The following is a 15,999-nucleotide window of genomic DNA, read 5'->3' as shown; positions in this document are numbered from 1 at the left end:
ACAGTCACATTTCTAGTTTTTTTTCAAATGTACATTACTGTTACACAAGATATGAGTTGCACTGGTGTGACACTGCCCTGGCAGGCCCTGATATGCACACGCGTGAAGGAAACTGACTGCTATTATTTCACAGTCAAAAAAGTGTTGTTTTTTTAAAAGGTACACTACTGTTACACCAGATATGAGTTGCACTGGTGTGACAATGTTCCCTGGCAGGCCCTGAAATGCACACATGTGACGGAAACTGACTGCTATTATTTCACAGTCAAAAAAGTGTTGTTTTTTTAAAAATGTACACTAGTGTTACACCAGATATGAGTTGCACTGGTGTGACACTGTGCCCTGGCAGGCCCTGAAGCGCACACGTGTGACGGAACTTGACTGCTATTATTTCACAGTCAAAAAAGTGGTTTTTTTTTAAATGTACACTACTGTTACACCAGATATGAGTTGCACTGGTGTGACACTGTGCCCTGGCAGGCCCTAAAACGCACATGTGTGAAGGAAATTGACTGCTATTATTTCACAGTCAAATTTCTTTTTTTTTTTCAAATGTACATTACTGTTACACCAGATATGAGTTGCACTGGTGTGACACTGCCCTGGCAGGCCCTGAAACGCACACGCATGAAGGAAACTGACTGCTATTATTTCACAGTCAAAAAAGTGTTGTTTTTTTTTAAATGTACACTAGTGTTACACCATATATGAGTTGCACTGGTGTGACAATGTGCCCTGGCAGGCCCTGAAACGCACACGTGTGACGGAAACTGACTGCTATTATTTCACAGTCAAAAAAGTGTTGTTTTTTTTTAAATGTACACTACTGTTACACCAGATATGAGTTGCACTGGTGTGACACTGTGCTCTGGCAGGCCCTGAAACGCACACGTGTGAAGGAAATTGACTGCTATTATTTCACAGTCAAATTTCTAGTTTTTTTTCAAATGTACATTACTGTTACACCAGATATGAGTTGCACTGGTGTGACACTGTGCCCTGGCAGGCCCTGAAATGCACACGTGTGAAGGAAACTGACTGCTATTATTTCACAGTCAAATTTCTAGCTTTTTTTTAATGTACACTACTGTTACACCAGATATGAGTTGCACTGGTGTGACACTGTGCCCTGGCAGGCCCTGATACGCACACGCGTGAAGGAAACTGACTGCTATTATTTCACAGTCAAAAAAGTGTTGTTTTTTTTAAATGTACACTACTGTTACACCAGATATGAGTTGCACTGGTGTGACAATGTGCCCTGGCAGGCCCTGAAATGCACACATGTGACGGAAACTGACTGCTATTATTTCACAGTCAAAAAAGTGTTGTTTTTTTAAATGTACACTACTGTTACACCAGATATAAGATGCACTGGTGTGACACTGTGCCCTGGCAGGCCCTGATACGCACACGCGTGAAGGAAACTGACTGCTATTATTTCACAGTCAAAAAAGTGTTGTTTTTTTAAAAGGTACACTACTGTTACACCAGATATAAGTTGCACTGGTGTGACACTGTGCCCTGGCAGGCCCTGAAACGCACACGTGTGAAGGAAACTGACTGCTATTATTTCACAGTCAAAAAAGTGTTGTTTTTTTAAAAGGTACACTACTGTTACACCAGATATAAGTTGCACTGGTGTGACACTGTGCCCTGGCAGGCCCTGAAACGCACACTTGTAAAGGAAACTGACTGCTATTATTTCACAGTCAAATTTCTAGTTTTTTTTTTTTTTAAATGTACACTACTGTTACACCAGATATGAGTTGCACTGGTGTGACACTGTGCCCTGGCAGGCCCTGAAATGCACACGTGTGAATGAAACTGACTGCTATTATATTACAGTCAAAAAAGTTTTTTGTTTTTTTGTAAATGCAAGCTATTGTGACACCAGATATGAGTGGTGGCACTGGGAAAGTGTACACAGTATACGCTGTGAGCCTGACACACACGCTTGCAGGCAGGCAACTGCAATTAGATTACACAGGAAAAAAAAAGCAGACTGATGTTCTAGCCCTAAAAAAAGGCTTTTTGGGGTGCTGTCCTTACAGCAGAGATCAGATGAGTCCTTCAGGACTGTAGTGGACACTGAATACACTAGCCTAGCTATCGATTTCCCTATTAAATCAGCAGCAGCTACACTGTCCCTCCTCTCACTGAGAATGCAGCTTCCGAATGAATCTAAAATGGATGCTGTCCAGGAGGTGGGAGGGTCTGGGAGGGAGGGTCTGCTGCTGATTGGCTGTAATGTGTCTGCTGACTGTGAGATACAGGGTCAAAGTTTACTCAATGATGACGAATGGGGGCGGACCGAACATCGCATATGTTCGCCCACCGTGGCGAACGCAAACAAGCTATGTTCGCCGGGAACTATTCGCCAGCGAACTATTCAGGACATCTCTACCCAAAGGTATACAAATTTATTTACAGAATACTTTGAATCAACATACATATATGAATGATCATGGGACATAACTTGGCAAAGTACCAAAATATGATATTTTACATTTTACTTGTTTGGAAGTTAAATATTAAAGAAGTTGAATACTGTCTCAAAATAGATGAATGGCTTTCACTACAATAATAACATTTCTATCCAAATCTTTTATGTAAAAATTGATGCATTTTCAGGATTAGTTTGTATCAGAATACATTTCAAATCTTATAATTCCAATGTCTATTAAAACACATCCAGTAGGCATTATCCTAAGTAGAGTAAAACCATAACCTTTAACAAGTTTATATGTTAAAAAGATGGGCAAAGCCTTTGACTCAGGTGACCATTTACCTTTTCATTCTTTTTAGTGATTGTATGTTGTATTTATGTTTCCCATTTTTTTCCCTTGTTTTTATTAGGCTGTTTTGCAATATTTTGTTGTATTCTTATAACCCAGAGAGTTCCACTTACTAGGTATTTCTACATAGTTTAAAACAAATTGAAATACACCTAGTTTCTGCAGAAAATATGTGTGTCTTTACTAAAATTTCAATTCTGCCAAACTAAAACATCAGAAAATATCAACAGTCAGATTAAAAACTTGCATACATACCCTTGATGGGTTCATCCTTTTTAGGGCATTCTAAAACCCCACGGATACATTTACTGCAAGAAAAAAAAAACTGGACTAGTAAGTCTCAAATGTTAAATAATACAAAGCATCACATTTTCAGGAAAAAAAATAAAGTCAAGGTGTAACTGAAATTCTGTTGTTATAGCCAAATGCAAATATTACAAGTTTTAGAATGAAATGTTGTATTCATTAAACTGTGTACTTTGTCTTTAAGAGATGTTGCAAACTGACAAGGTGTCAGAAATGGAACATATTGTTTTTCATACATGTTTCTTTAAGCAATAACCTCTAACCTACTTTCAGTGCATAATATGTTTACGCCAATTTGTCTTAGCTTAATACAAAACAAGAATGCAATGACATCTTCAAGGCTATGCTACGTCATCAGACTTTAGGAAGCCATCTTGTCTCAAGTCAGGGAATTTCCAATGATGTGTGCAGCCTTACGTTTTAGTAGAAATAATAGATAAGATGTTCAGACTTTAAGATGCCATATTATCCTAAGTCAGGGAATTTCCCATGACGTGTGCACTTACGTTTTAGTTATGGCCGTGTATCTTTGCCAAGTTTAGGGAGGTCCAAAAATTAACATCTATGATATAAATAAGTGTATCTTTTAAATGTTAAGACACAGAGGAGATATTTGGAGACAGAGACACTGTCGCTCCATATTATAATGACTGAGAGATGTTGACATGTTCAAGAGGATATGTTATTCTATTTTTGATAGTGCAAGCATATAGTTTAATCTTATAAACTCTGCTATAAATTATTGCAATGTATTTTCTATGTCTATATTTATATTTTATATAATAAATATCTAAAAAGACAAAACTTTATTGCTTCCAAGACAATCCTTATTTTATATTGTATTCTCAATTATTTATATATTTTAAATAGAGGATCTCTGACTGACTATATCAAATTATGGCTGAGATATCTGTATGGTTAGCCCTGCTAAGTTCTATGCTTTAAGACGTTATAGTGGTAAATAGAGGAACCAGCTGCGGTTACAGAGTTGATGAATTATACCAATTTCCCTTTTTAAAAATAAATAAACTCCTTCTTAAAAAAGACTTTCAAATATTGACTTATCAAATATGGCAATATTATGTCAATTTAAGTAGCCTAAAGATGTCAAATGACTCTTGATGTTTTTCTGTACTAATCCCATCCCCACCAAACAAACAAGAGATCTATTAGATTAATCAGTAAATCTACTGAGGTTCACTATCCCCAATAACCTGTGTACCAAATATAAATGGTTTATCCTATTCAATTGAGTTAAAACATTGACTTTTCTTAAATATATAAGAATTGAAAAAATGGAGTGCTGAACCACTTTTGTTATATAAGAAAAAAGGAATTTAATAGGCGCTCACTACAATATTAAACAGGATTCCCGGAACTTGTTGGTACAATCAATACAAGAAAGAAACAAAGTAAACCACACTTCAAATTGCAGATGATTATACGTATGTAGATCTCCAAATACGTAGTACAGTGGACCTCAGAAATAAACAGATAAAAAAATAATAGTGCAGTACAGTAAATGTGACATATAAGTTGTGGATAATAGAATGTCGCTACCACTCACATTCTTATGAGCTAGCTCAGAGCTCTGCTGTTTTTTCACATGAATGGAACAATCCCCGTCTAAGGATATATTTTGGTATGGTAGCCCCAGGTTCTTCGGGGTAAAGTCCAATGTGCAAGGCATATGTGGAAGGAAATGAAGAAACAAACCCCAATAGTGAAGTAAGTACAAGTAGAGAAATAAAATAAATATGTACAGTAATGTACTCACATTTGTTAGAGCAGAACTTGCTCTAGTATAACCAGCATGGGTAGTATAATCACCACCTAGGTTGTGTTGGTACCAGAAAGCAGTTGGTTGATGCGAATAAAAGTAATTTAAAATATTTTTTATTTTACGACATTCTATTATCCACCACTTATATGTCACATTTACTGTATTGCACTATTATTTTTTTCTGTGTTTATTTCTGGGGTCCACTGTACTACAAATTTTGACATCTATGTACATATAATCATGTATATCTACAATTTGGGGCGCGGTTTACTTTGTTTCTTCCTTTTTTGTTATATGTTGGTCCAAGATTTTCAGAAGCTTTGGATGAATGATATACAAAAATACAATCTTACCATAACAGCTCATCCACTTTGATTGCATGACCAACTGGGACTTCACGTCCATTAAAACTGCAGGGACACTTCTCAGGAGGCACACACTTTTCATTTGACGTCATATAGGTTCCCTCTGTACAGCTACAACCTTCAGTGGGAGTATTGGGCATGCTGCAGAGAGGGTCAGGTTCAGACAGAGAGCGACAGGTAAAATTGCAGGGTCTTGGATTATAAGAAAACGTCATAGTTTCAGGACAGCTGCCCGTAGGATCTGTTTAAGAACAAATTAAGAGATTAACATTATCATCAAAGGATCATGTGATAATCTCTTGTTTGATCTATATCTGGTGAAGCCAAAGAAAGCTCACCAGTTGTTATAGAAGAATATTGCAGACAGACTAGGCAATTTGAATGGTGCCAAGTAGTATAGATTGTCATATCGACCACGCTTTGTTACCATCATCATGGTGCAACATTGCAAAGCTCCATGTTTTTCTGTGGACATACAACTAATTATTTCATGTTGCAACCTGGTGCTTGATTTTCAGACCATGTTAATTGAAATGTTATGGCTCTACACTGGTGAAATGTGTATCAAGTTGAAGATTGCATTATTGAGTCAGAGATTAAATGATAGATCAATATCTACAATGCTTAGAAAGGTGAGAAAAATCTGATTGTAGGGATGGAGAAAATCAGGGGGAGAATTCAGGGACAGAACAGAAATCAAGGGGAAATTAGTAGATGGTGGGGATATATAGAAGGAAGATCGATGCCGATATGGTGAGTTAGTGGATGAGAGAAAATACATGGAAAGGAATGGACAAGCTAACATGATGAAATGATAAGAATAGGGGTATTGGAAGATGGAGGCAGAAAGCAAGCATAATAAAGTCATGGAAGATCAGACATGAGATGGTGAGGAGAACAGATATTTCCAAGGAAAGGGAGCATAGAGCATGGAGAGGAGAGCAGAAACTGAAAAAGAGGGAAACACGTATTTGGAGGGCAAGAGCAGATATGTGAGAAAGAGAATAATGTCTTTTTTTATATTTCATAATATATCATATTTATACACATGCACAAAATCAAATTGTAGCGGCCTCCTGGTAACCCAACCGGTTACCACCACTAATTCCTTTCCTTCAGCCGGTCAGGAACCACTTAAACTGCAACAAGACCCATTTCCCCTTGTTCTTTCCACTTGTTCTGGAGGTACAACCCAATTTTATTGACCACACGGCATTCCCGTGCAAGGGGTGGATCACATACAAAGACACATCCCACAATCCTCCCTCTCCCCGAGGTCCCAGCACGGGAAAGGGAATCCGTTCTCTTTGTCCCCAAAGCCTGCCACTAAATCTCTGAGGTTCCCCACACATACCGACAGGGGTCTTCTTCCCAAGAGCCTCTGTGCCTGGGAACCTAGGCGCGGGAAAAAGGGATCGTCCCTTTGTCTCACAGGCACAGAAAAGCCCGCCTGCAGGAAGAGAGCTGGTCTCTTTGTCCCTCAGGCTCATGAGAGCCCACAAAAACTCGCCAGTGCCCCAGAAGTGCCCACACTAATTTTAGAGATCCTCGCCTCAGTCCCTCGATCAGCTAGTCTCTGTTCACGAATTCCTGGTGTGAAACCCACACAAGGGAAGTGTCTCCTTTTGGGGTACGAATTCTCCCCCTGGATGTGGTTCGTATATATATATATATATGAAACGGCAGCCACCCAGGGGTGCACTCATTAATTACTTCCCTTGCGGTTTCACACTTAGGTTGCAAGTGAGAACGCTCTGATTAATTGGTGCGAACATTCTAATGGGGCACTGGGGAGGTCCTCATTTGGGAAACGAGCGAGTCTGGAAACAATCCACGAACGCTCCCCCTGGCTGGCATTCATCTGTTCGAATGGCGGCAGCCCAGGGAGCGCTCAAAAATTGTTTCCCTTGCAGATTGCGATTTGATACTTATGTTGCGGGTTGTGAAGGTTCTAAACTAACATTCTAAATGGGGGTATCGGGGTGGTCCCCATTCAGGAGGTGAATTCATTTCCTTCATGGAGGCAGTCCCGAACGGGGAGCTGGCACAATATATGAAAGGATGGGGAGAACACACATAATATAAATAAAGGCAAGTCACAGGATGCGGCCCCACCACACACATTTATTCTAAAAGAAGGCAACTATGTTTGTTTCGTGTAGGTCAAGAGATTTACTTACCACAGACTTTTTCCCTCCATCCCCACAGTGGCACTCCTTTAAGAGCACAATCTCGAGCATAAACAGAGAGCCACATACAAAGAGTATCTTCACTGTGGTCAGAGTTACACACATCATACTTACAGTACTAAAATAAAAAAATAAAAAGAATAGATGTTTGGAGGTGAAACAAAAAAAATGCAAACGTTAAATGAGAACATGAGAAAAATGAAATGGACACAACATAAAAAGCAGTCTGAAAACTTAAAAAATATATTTAGTGTAATGTTTGTAAAAGCAGAAAGGAAAAAAAAGTCACAGAATGTCGATCCGTCATTGATGAGAAACAATAAGATAAATGGATTCTAGCAAATTTAACAGTTATATCATTTGTGTCTAACTATGAAAACAGATTTAAATTGGATATAGTAAATAATCATAGAGAATTTAATCATTCTTATATTTACCTTTAAATAAGAAAATGGATCTATATGAGGATGACATGCAGCAAATACCTCAGTTGTATTTATGAGTAGCGAGCACCAATGCTGGGCATATTCATCTAAAGCAGTAATTCAAAGACACAGACAAAACGATAAGCATGGGAAATGTTGTGCTTTTATAAATATTAAAAATGTATTTAAGCAAATTTTGTTAATCCATCAATGCTAGCATCTAAATCTGACACAACAAGGTTATTTATTAAGGAGAGATTTGTCTGGAATTCAAAGTGAATTTTAAATGTAATGCAAATGTAGTTGAACCCTGTGATGGCACTAGTGAGCAAAAACTTTGAGACCTGAGGGGGATTTACAGAAGGGCAAGTTATTGCGTTTTTCTAATCTTTTGTTCATTCTCATATTCTCTGTTTTTATTGCAATGCATTAAATTGGTTCTCATTTAGTTAAAAGGGTAATCCAGATGTGGAGCCTGTGTTCACTGTGCCTAGAGGGATTTCAGCTACACCTCACTGACGAGACCCGTAGAAGGCTGAAATTATCATCTGGTGTTGATGTACCACTCATGCAGAGAGAACTTGTCAGCATTCTGGTTCTGCACTGTTCTTATGGGTGGGATCAGTCTGATTTGCAAACGGTATAGGTTAACTCTGCAATGGCCCAAGTGAGCAAAAACTATTTTGAGACTTGAACGGAAAGGCAAGTTATTTTGTTTCTATAAGTGTCAGGTCCTACCGTGTCGGCGTTGCCGTTACCCTGGCACTTCCGGGTAGACGGAGCACCTCCACGCCCCCTTCTCTGACGCGGTCTCCCAGCGCTACATAGGGAGACCGGGCCAGATTCAAATTGCTGGATTATTGTGGCTGCCCCGAGAACCTCAACCCGGCTAAAATTATTTCTACTTACAATTACGTGTACCGAACCGGACTGGAAAATGCTTGACCTTCCTTCTCCTCACCTCGACCTCGGCTTGAATAATGGACCTCTACTCTTACTCCTTTCGAAGTACTCTCTTGCCGGATTTAACACAAGCCTGGGAATATCTGCTTCCAACGCTAAGTATTATTCTCAGTCATTTTGGACTCTGCCTGCTTGCTAATCAACCTCTCTCTCTGTTGCTACATAATAACAGAAATTCCTGTCTTTTGCAAAAACTACTTGCTACTCTGTTTCAAATCTATTGCTACTTGCTCTGCTGAAACAACTAACAGTCATCCAATATATATTTTTTTTTTTTATAAATTCTTTATTTATGAAGAGTTCAGATTTTTTTTTGGGGGGGGGTAGGGGTACAGAAGAGAAAAAGGAGGGGGTTGACAATAACGGTTTGTTTCGTACATTTCATCCAATATATTTAAAGCTACAGTACCTGTACTAAGTAAGTACATTCTCTTTTATTTTATTAAATAATCACTTCTACATCCAACTGCAGTTGTGTTCCATATATTAATAGAAGTAATCCTTACTATAAGCTTTGTCCATTCGCATATTCTCTGTTTTTGTTGCAATGTACCAAAAGTGGTAGCATCTTTAACTCCTTACTTTATCCTTAACATTACAGAGTAAGGAGGTGCCCAGAGACTTCAGGTCCCAGAAGGACTTCATTGAGATGAAATTGTTATGGTCTGGAGTATTCTTTAACAAAATTCTTAACAAAATAAGGATGTTCCAATACTATGCGTTAATGCCTTTAGGACAGCATGGTGCATCCTAACAGTTTGATGTGAGCAAGAAAAAGGAATGGGTTGGCCCATAAGATTGTCTAGTGTAGCTGGACAGGGAGGGGGTAACCCTCAAAAGTAGAAAGTACAAAGGGAGAGAAATCTGTCCTTAAATTGAAACACAATATTGGAATATTAGTATCAAAAAGACATTCCTAAATAAATATTAGTGTCAAAACTAACATTACTGAAGTGAACAGTCACTAGCGGAAATGTGTAATGTACTGTAGAAATAAGAAGTAAAATACAATGCTTTAATATGTCGAAAAAACGTACCTAACGTAAACTGTCACCAATTCTTAGGTACAGTATATGCTGGCTGACTATTGGCTAGCAGTCAGAATAGCTGACACAAGAAAATGGAGGTGTATACATAGGGGGCAAGGGGGAAAACAAAGAGGAGGGAACCAAAAAACAACATAGAACGTAAACATAAGTTGTTTACTTATTTATGAACTAATCAGTTATAAATGAATGAGTATATATATCATAAGGTACCCGGGGTGAGAGAATACGTCAAAAAATCCCCAGGGTCCAAATAGTCTAGCTAATATTCTCCAATATTCCAAAGGAGGATTAATAGAAATTGACCTAGTAAATCTTAGAGGAATAGGTTTGTATAGTCGCAAACTATTAAAGTAGATTATTAATTATGTCCGGTGAGCTCAATGGGACAATATAGATATTAGGAATAGCAAATAAATGTGATTGCCAGTCTGAGTGAGCTCAAAAATACTGAGATAAATAGTGGCGTAATTCCTGAAGAGTGGTCAGTATTCAAATGTTAACTGACTGGATCCTAGATCTAATGCTGAACAGAGAGATTGGTGCAACCAGTTGTCTATACAGGTAATAGTACACGTGGTTAACTAATGGTAGCCTGCTGCATTACCATTATTGTCAATGAACAAGTTCAGAGGTAATGAGACAAGTAGCGGAATCAAAAAATAGGTCTGTATACAAAGTATCCACTGTCTTGCTCCAGGATGTTAAACCGTGATGAGACAGATAGCGGAATAAATACTGAAAGTGGTTTGTATACAGAGTATCCACTGTATTACTCCAGGATATTATGCCATGAAGAGACAATAGCGGAATAAATATTAAGAATGGTAGGTGTATAATGTGTCCGCTGGATTGCTCCTAGATATTGTGCCAGGCAGTTCAAGGCTAGTGAGACAAATTGCGGAATAAATACTAAGAGTGGTCTGGATAGAATGTAACCGCTAACTTGCTCCAGGATATTATACCTTAGTGAAACCCATAGCGGAATAGATACTGAGAATGGTAAGTATGCAAAGTAACCGCTGGCTTGCTGCTAGATATTATGCCAGGCAGTACAAATGTTTGCGTTGGAAATGCTATTTGACTGTTGCTACATCGTCTGAAGGGGTAGCCCAAATCTTTTTCGTCAGCTTCTCTTATTAAACAATTCTAGAGATAAAAAGAAGGGAAAGTGCCTTCATGGGCACCAGTAATAGTAAAGAAAGAATATTGGAGATTTGCCAGTGCAGTGGCAAAAGTAGCTAGTATAAAATGGTTAGTTTCAAAACCTCGGTCGGTCTGTTAATCAGCGCTACTCGTCAGTGAACTGCATATCAGGGTACCTTGATCGGTAAGTAAAGCAAGTGTGGTTGCTGAAATTCTGAGGGAGCAGTCATGTGGTAGGTGTTCTGACGAGAGCTCAGAGTGATTTCTGAAAACCCGATGCACGTTTCGCCCTGTTTAGGGGCTCGTCAGGGGGAAATTACTCCCTCCAGTGGTGGAATTATAAATCCCGCCCTTACAGCTGATTGGTCCGTTTTCGGCTGTCTGGGAAATGGTAATCTACGGTGGCTCAATAGGGTCAGAAGTGTGATGATCTCACAAAATCTCGGTTTGCGATATGTGTATGCCCAAGTCCATGTGCATATACAGTACTAGTCACTATCACTATAGATTATTAGAAATGTTTCAGTGTGGTATAATAAGGATGGTCCTAAGTTATACCTGGAGGTGACTGAGTATGTTAGAAAATGTATGTAAGTACCTACTCAGTTTAGAGAACTTCTCTTACTCAGGTCATAAAAATATAAGTTTAGACCTTATATCCATATGAGAAATGAAACAGTTAGATAGATTAAAGGAAAATATATTTTGATAAGAGTGTCATACATAGATCAAATGTGGCTGTCTTCCAACCATTACTGAAATTCATAACAGTAGTTTTTACAAATTGCTCATCACAATTTGATATATAAGAGCATGGAATGTATGAGAGCACCAATTGTAGTGCAAGTAAGTTTTGCAAGGGAGAACCAGTGGAGGAAAAGCTGTTAATAATCGTGCTCTATAGCCTCCGATTACTGGTGTATAAAAGGTGTATAATTAAATTCTTCGTTTAAGCCACGAGGGGCTAGAGTCTTGAAGGTGAAGATCCAGTGAGATTCTTTTTGTAGTAGAATTTTGTTAAAGTCGCCTTTCCTTGGGTTAGGCACTAGTTTATCAATGGCCTGAAATCGTAGATTGTCAGCGATGCCATTGTGGAAATTGAGGACGTGTCTTGCTACTGTGGTCGGAGTGACAGTGTTCTTGATGGAATTTATATGCTGCAGAATCCTGCTTAAATCACTGCTCACATTAGGGGGACCTACATACCAATCAATAATTGGGCTCCCTTCTGTCATTTAGGGCCAAATTTAGTGTTGACAATATTCATGTTATGATATTATTATCATAACATCAAGAAGAAGAAGCAGATGGACATATATATATATATATATATATATATATATATATATATTTTGTCCAGAATTGATTTCTTCCAGACTTTTCCACTAGTGATGTCGCGAACACAAAATTTTCGGTTCGCGAATGGCGAACGGGAACTTCCGCAAACGTTCGCGAACCGGGCGAACCGGGCGAACCGCCATTGACTTCAATGGGCAGGCGACTTTTAAAACCCACAGGGACTCTTTCTGGCCACAAAAGTGATGTAAAAGTTGTTTCAAGGGGAATAACACCTGGACTGTGGCATGCCGGAGGGGGATCCATGGCAAACCTCCCATGGAAAATTACACAGTTGATGCAGAGTCTGGTTTTAATCCATAAAGGGCATAAATCACCTAACATTCCTAAATCACAATGGATATGGATTGACACCTGACATATGACATATTGACACCATGACATATGGATTGACACCTGTCCTCAGAGACACTGATACACACTGACACAGAGCAGAATAGGGACTATTCCCCCTACATAGGGTCACTTGGCAGATATGGATTGACACCTATCCTAAGGATCCCTGATACACACTGACACAGAGCAGAATAGTGACTGTTCCCCCTACATAGGGTCACTTGGCTGGTATGGATTGACACCTATTCTAAGGATCCCTGATACACACTGACACAGAGCAGAATAGGGACTGTTCCTCCTACATAGGGTCACTTGGCAGATATGGATTGACACCTATCCTAAGGATCCCTGATACACCCTGACACAGAGCATAATATAGACTGTTCCCCCTACATAGGGTCATTTGGCAGATATGGATTGACACCTGTCCTCAGAGACCATGATACACACTGACACAGAGCAGAATATAGATTGTTCCCCCTACATAGGGTCACTTGGCAGATATGGATTGACACCTATCCTAAGGATCCCTGATACACACTGACACAGAGCCGAATAGGGACTGTTTCCCCTACATAGGGTAAATTGGCAGATATTTTTATGGCCCCCACCCACCACGCAGGGCTGGGGGCAGGGGGAGGACAGTAGGTCCCCCCCCCAGTGTGTATCATGGATCCTTAGGATAGGTGTCAATCCATATCTGCCAAGTGACCCTATGTAGGGGGAACAGTCCCTATTCTGCTCTGTGTCAGTGTGCATCAGGGATCCTTAGGATAGGTGTCAATCCATATCTGCCAAGTGACCTTATGTAGGGGCAACAGTCCCTATTCTGCTCTGTGTCAGTGTGTATCAGGGATCCTTAGGATAGGTGTCAATCCATATCTGCCAAGTGACCCTATGTAGGAGGAACAGTCCCTATTCTGCTCTGTGTCAGTGTGTATCAGGGATCCTTAGGATAGGTGTCAATCCATATCTGCCAAGTGACCCTATGTAGGGGGAAAAGTCCCTATTCTGCTCTGTGTCAGTGTGTATCAGGGATCCTTAGGATAGGTGTCAATCCATATCTGCCAAGTGACCCTATGTAGGGGGAACAGTCCCTATTCTGCTCTGTGTCAGTGTCTGTGGGGAGTATCTGCAGTAATACAGAGTGTCTGGAGGGAGTATCTGCAGTAACACAGAGTGTCTGGAGGGAGAATCTGCAGTAATACAGAGTGTCTGGAGGGAGTATCTGCAGTAATACAGAGTATCTGGAGGGAGTATCTGCAGTAATACAGAGTGTCTGGAGGGAGTATCTGCAGTAATACAGAGTGTCTGGGGGGAGTATCTGCTTGTAACATTTATATGCACTGAAAAAAAAATGGTTGCAGCTTCCGAATGAATATAAAATGGATGCTGTCCAGTAGGTGGGAGGGTCTGCTAGGGAGGGTGTGCTGCTGATTGGCTGGAATGTGTCTGCTGACTGTGAGGTACAGGGTCAAAGTTTACTCAATGATAAAGAATAGGGGGCGGACCGAACATCGCATGTGTTCGCCCACAGTGGCGAACGCGAACATACTATGTTCGCCAGGAACTATTCGCCAGCTAACTGTTCGGGACATCACTATTTTCCACTTGTCACACATGATATGGGCTGGGTCTCCAGTTGGGAGGTACCACAAAGGGTAGTAGAGAATGGCAGGGCTGATTTCCTGTGAGACTTGACAAGCAAGCACTGGCTAGGCAACCCTACATTGTGGTGAGAGACAAGGAATAGAAGACTTCGATGGTGGGGATAGAGGTGGCAATACCCAGTGACCATAACATAAAGAAGAAAGAATGAGAGCAAGCACTGAAAGAGCAGCTAGAAAGGATGTGAAAAGAGAAAGCAATAATAGTATTATTCACGAATGGAGCATTCAGGGCTCTAACCCCCCATTTGCGAGAATGGCTGCAGGAGATTCTAGGTGGAACATCTGAAATCTCTCTGTATAAAAGAGTGCAGTTCTAGGAACAACTAAGATCCTGAGTAGAACCCTCCGATTCCCAGGCTTCTGAAAGTCTCTGGATATGACAATGAGAAATACAAATAACAATAGAAAGATAGACACTGTATATACAGTATATACTGTATATTGGTATAACGCATATTTTCTTAGTAAAGAATTCAGAACCCTTTTGATTCTTTATAAATTAAGTGCAATCTATAGTTTACCTTTGCTTATACTGTTGGCACATGGGTTTTCAAAATGATCAGGCAGGTCAGAGCAAGATGCTTGGACTTTCCATGAGTTACTGAAAGCTGAGGCTGATTCCTCCACCACTCCACTCATTGTTTTCAAGTCATCAGCCTCCACCCCATTGAAATTTCCACAAAGTCCTCAGAAAAAATATAATTTTATATTAAATACATATAGAGAAAAATCTAATAGATTCTTATTTACTCCCAAATACATATTCATATAGAAGCGGCATGCACATTTTGATTTTAAAGGAACGTTTCAGATACCATAACCACTACAGCTCACTGTAGTTGTTATGGTGCCATGTTATGGCCACTCCCCCATTACAAGCAGTCATAATGAGCTAAGTCCTTTCAGGGGCCTAGTTCAGATGTTTCTGCTTAATAACTCTCAGCTCTGTTGCATTGGACGGGGAGGCAGGGAGCCAATGCTTCCCATGTACATCAAAACAATCAAAAATGGGAGGAGGTGCATTGTGGGGGTTATGGTGCTCAGAATGTTGATGATCATTATCTTGTTTTTATGTACTGTAGTAAGAAAAATCTATCTATAAATTAGCCAATATATTGTACACACATAGCTGTAATTGTTATGTAATGATCAGTTGACATGTAACTTTCAATTAAATTCGCATCAAAACTCTTGTTTTATATATTTGCATGACTTTGCTTGTTATGCTTCTTTTTATTTTTATTTTTATGAATTATAATATTAAAGTTTTACAGTCAATTTTGCGCATTCGTGCAGCCCTTGATGAATTCTTGAAAACGGGAGAAAAGATCTCTTCTTTGCTAATGTATTTTAACCTCAGTAGTAAGTTAGCATATTGACACCAGTAATCACTTGCCGATCTCCAGATACAGTACAATTACCATTGGTTTGGTCCTGAAATGTTGAATTCACTGTGATGAATAGTTGAAACACAGGCTTAATTTGAACTTGGACACTCATACCAAATGGTGTCACCACATTGATGAAATATGAGGAGGGTTTATAGATGATTATACCATCTGTGGGTAAGAAATCAAATATTAGAAAGTATTACACACTATATTTCTATCACAAAA

The 15,999-nt window shown here is 39.5% G+C and overlaps 1 protein-coding gene across 1 annotated transcript in view; it reads right to left on the bottom strand.

Annotated features, from left to right (window-relative positions):
• Positions 1-15,999, bottom strand: part of LOC134578518 (mucin-5B-like) — a 144,203-nt gene that overhangs the window by 50,492 nt on the left and 77,712 nt on the right. Inside the window, exons 13-18 of the mRNA XM_063437502.1 lie at positions 15,805-15,942; positions 14,905-15,069; positions 7,879-7,973; positions 7,433-7,559; positions 5,241-5,493; positions 3,054-3,106 (exon numbers count right to left, since the gene is read on the bottom strand). Coding sequence (XP_063293572.1) covers positions 3,054-3,106; positions 5,241-5,493; positions 7,433-7,559; positions 7,879-7,973; positions 14,905-15,069; positions 15,805-15,942 — 831 coding nt within the window. The remainder of the gene's footprint in view (positions 1-3,053; positions 3,107-5,240; positions 5,494-7,432; positions 7,560-7,878; positions 7,974-14,904; positions 15,070-15,804; positions 15,943-15,999) is intronic.

The sequence above is a fragment of the Pelobates fuscus genome, chromosome 12 (genome assembly GCF_036172605.1).
Source record: "Pelobates fuscus isolate aPelFus1 chromosome 12, aPelFus1.pri, whole genome shotgun sequence".
NCBI lineage: Eukaryota > Metazoa > Chordata > Amphibia > Anura > Pelobatidae > Pelobates > Pelobates fuscus.
Note: the sequence above shows the minus strand (reverse complement) of the source record. Positions and strands in the feature narration are given on the sequence as shown.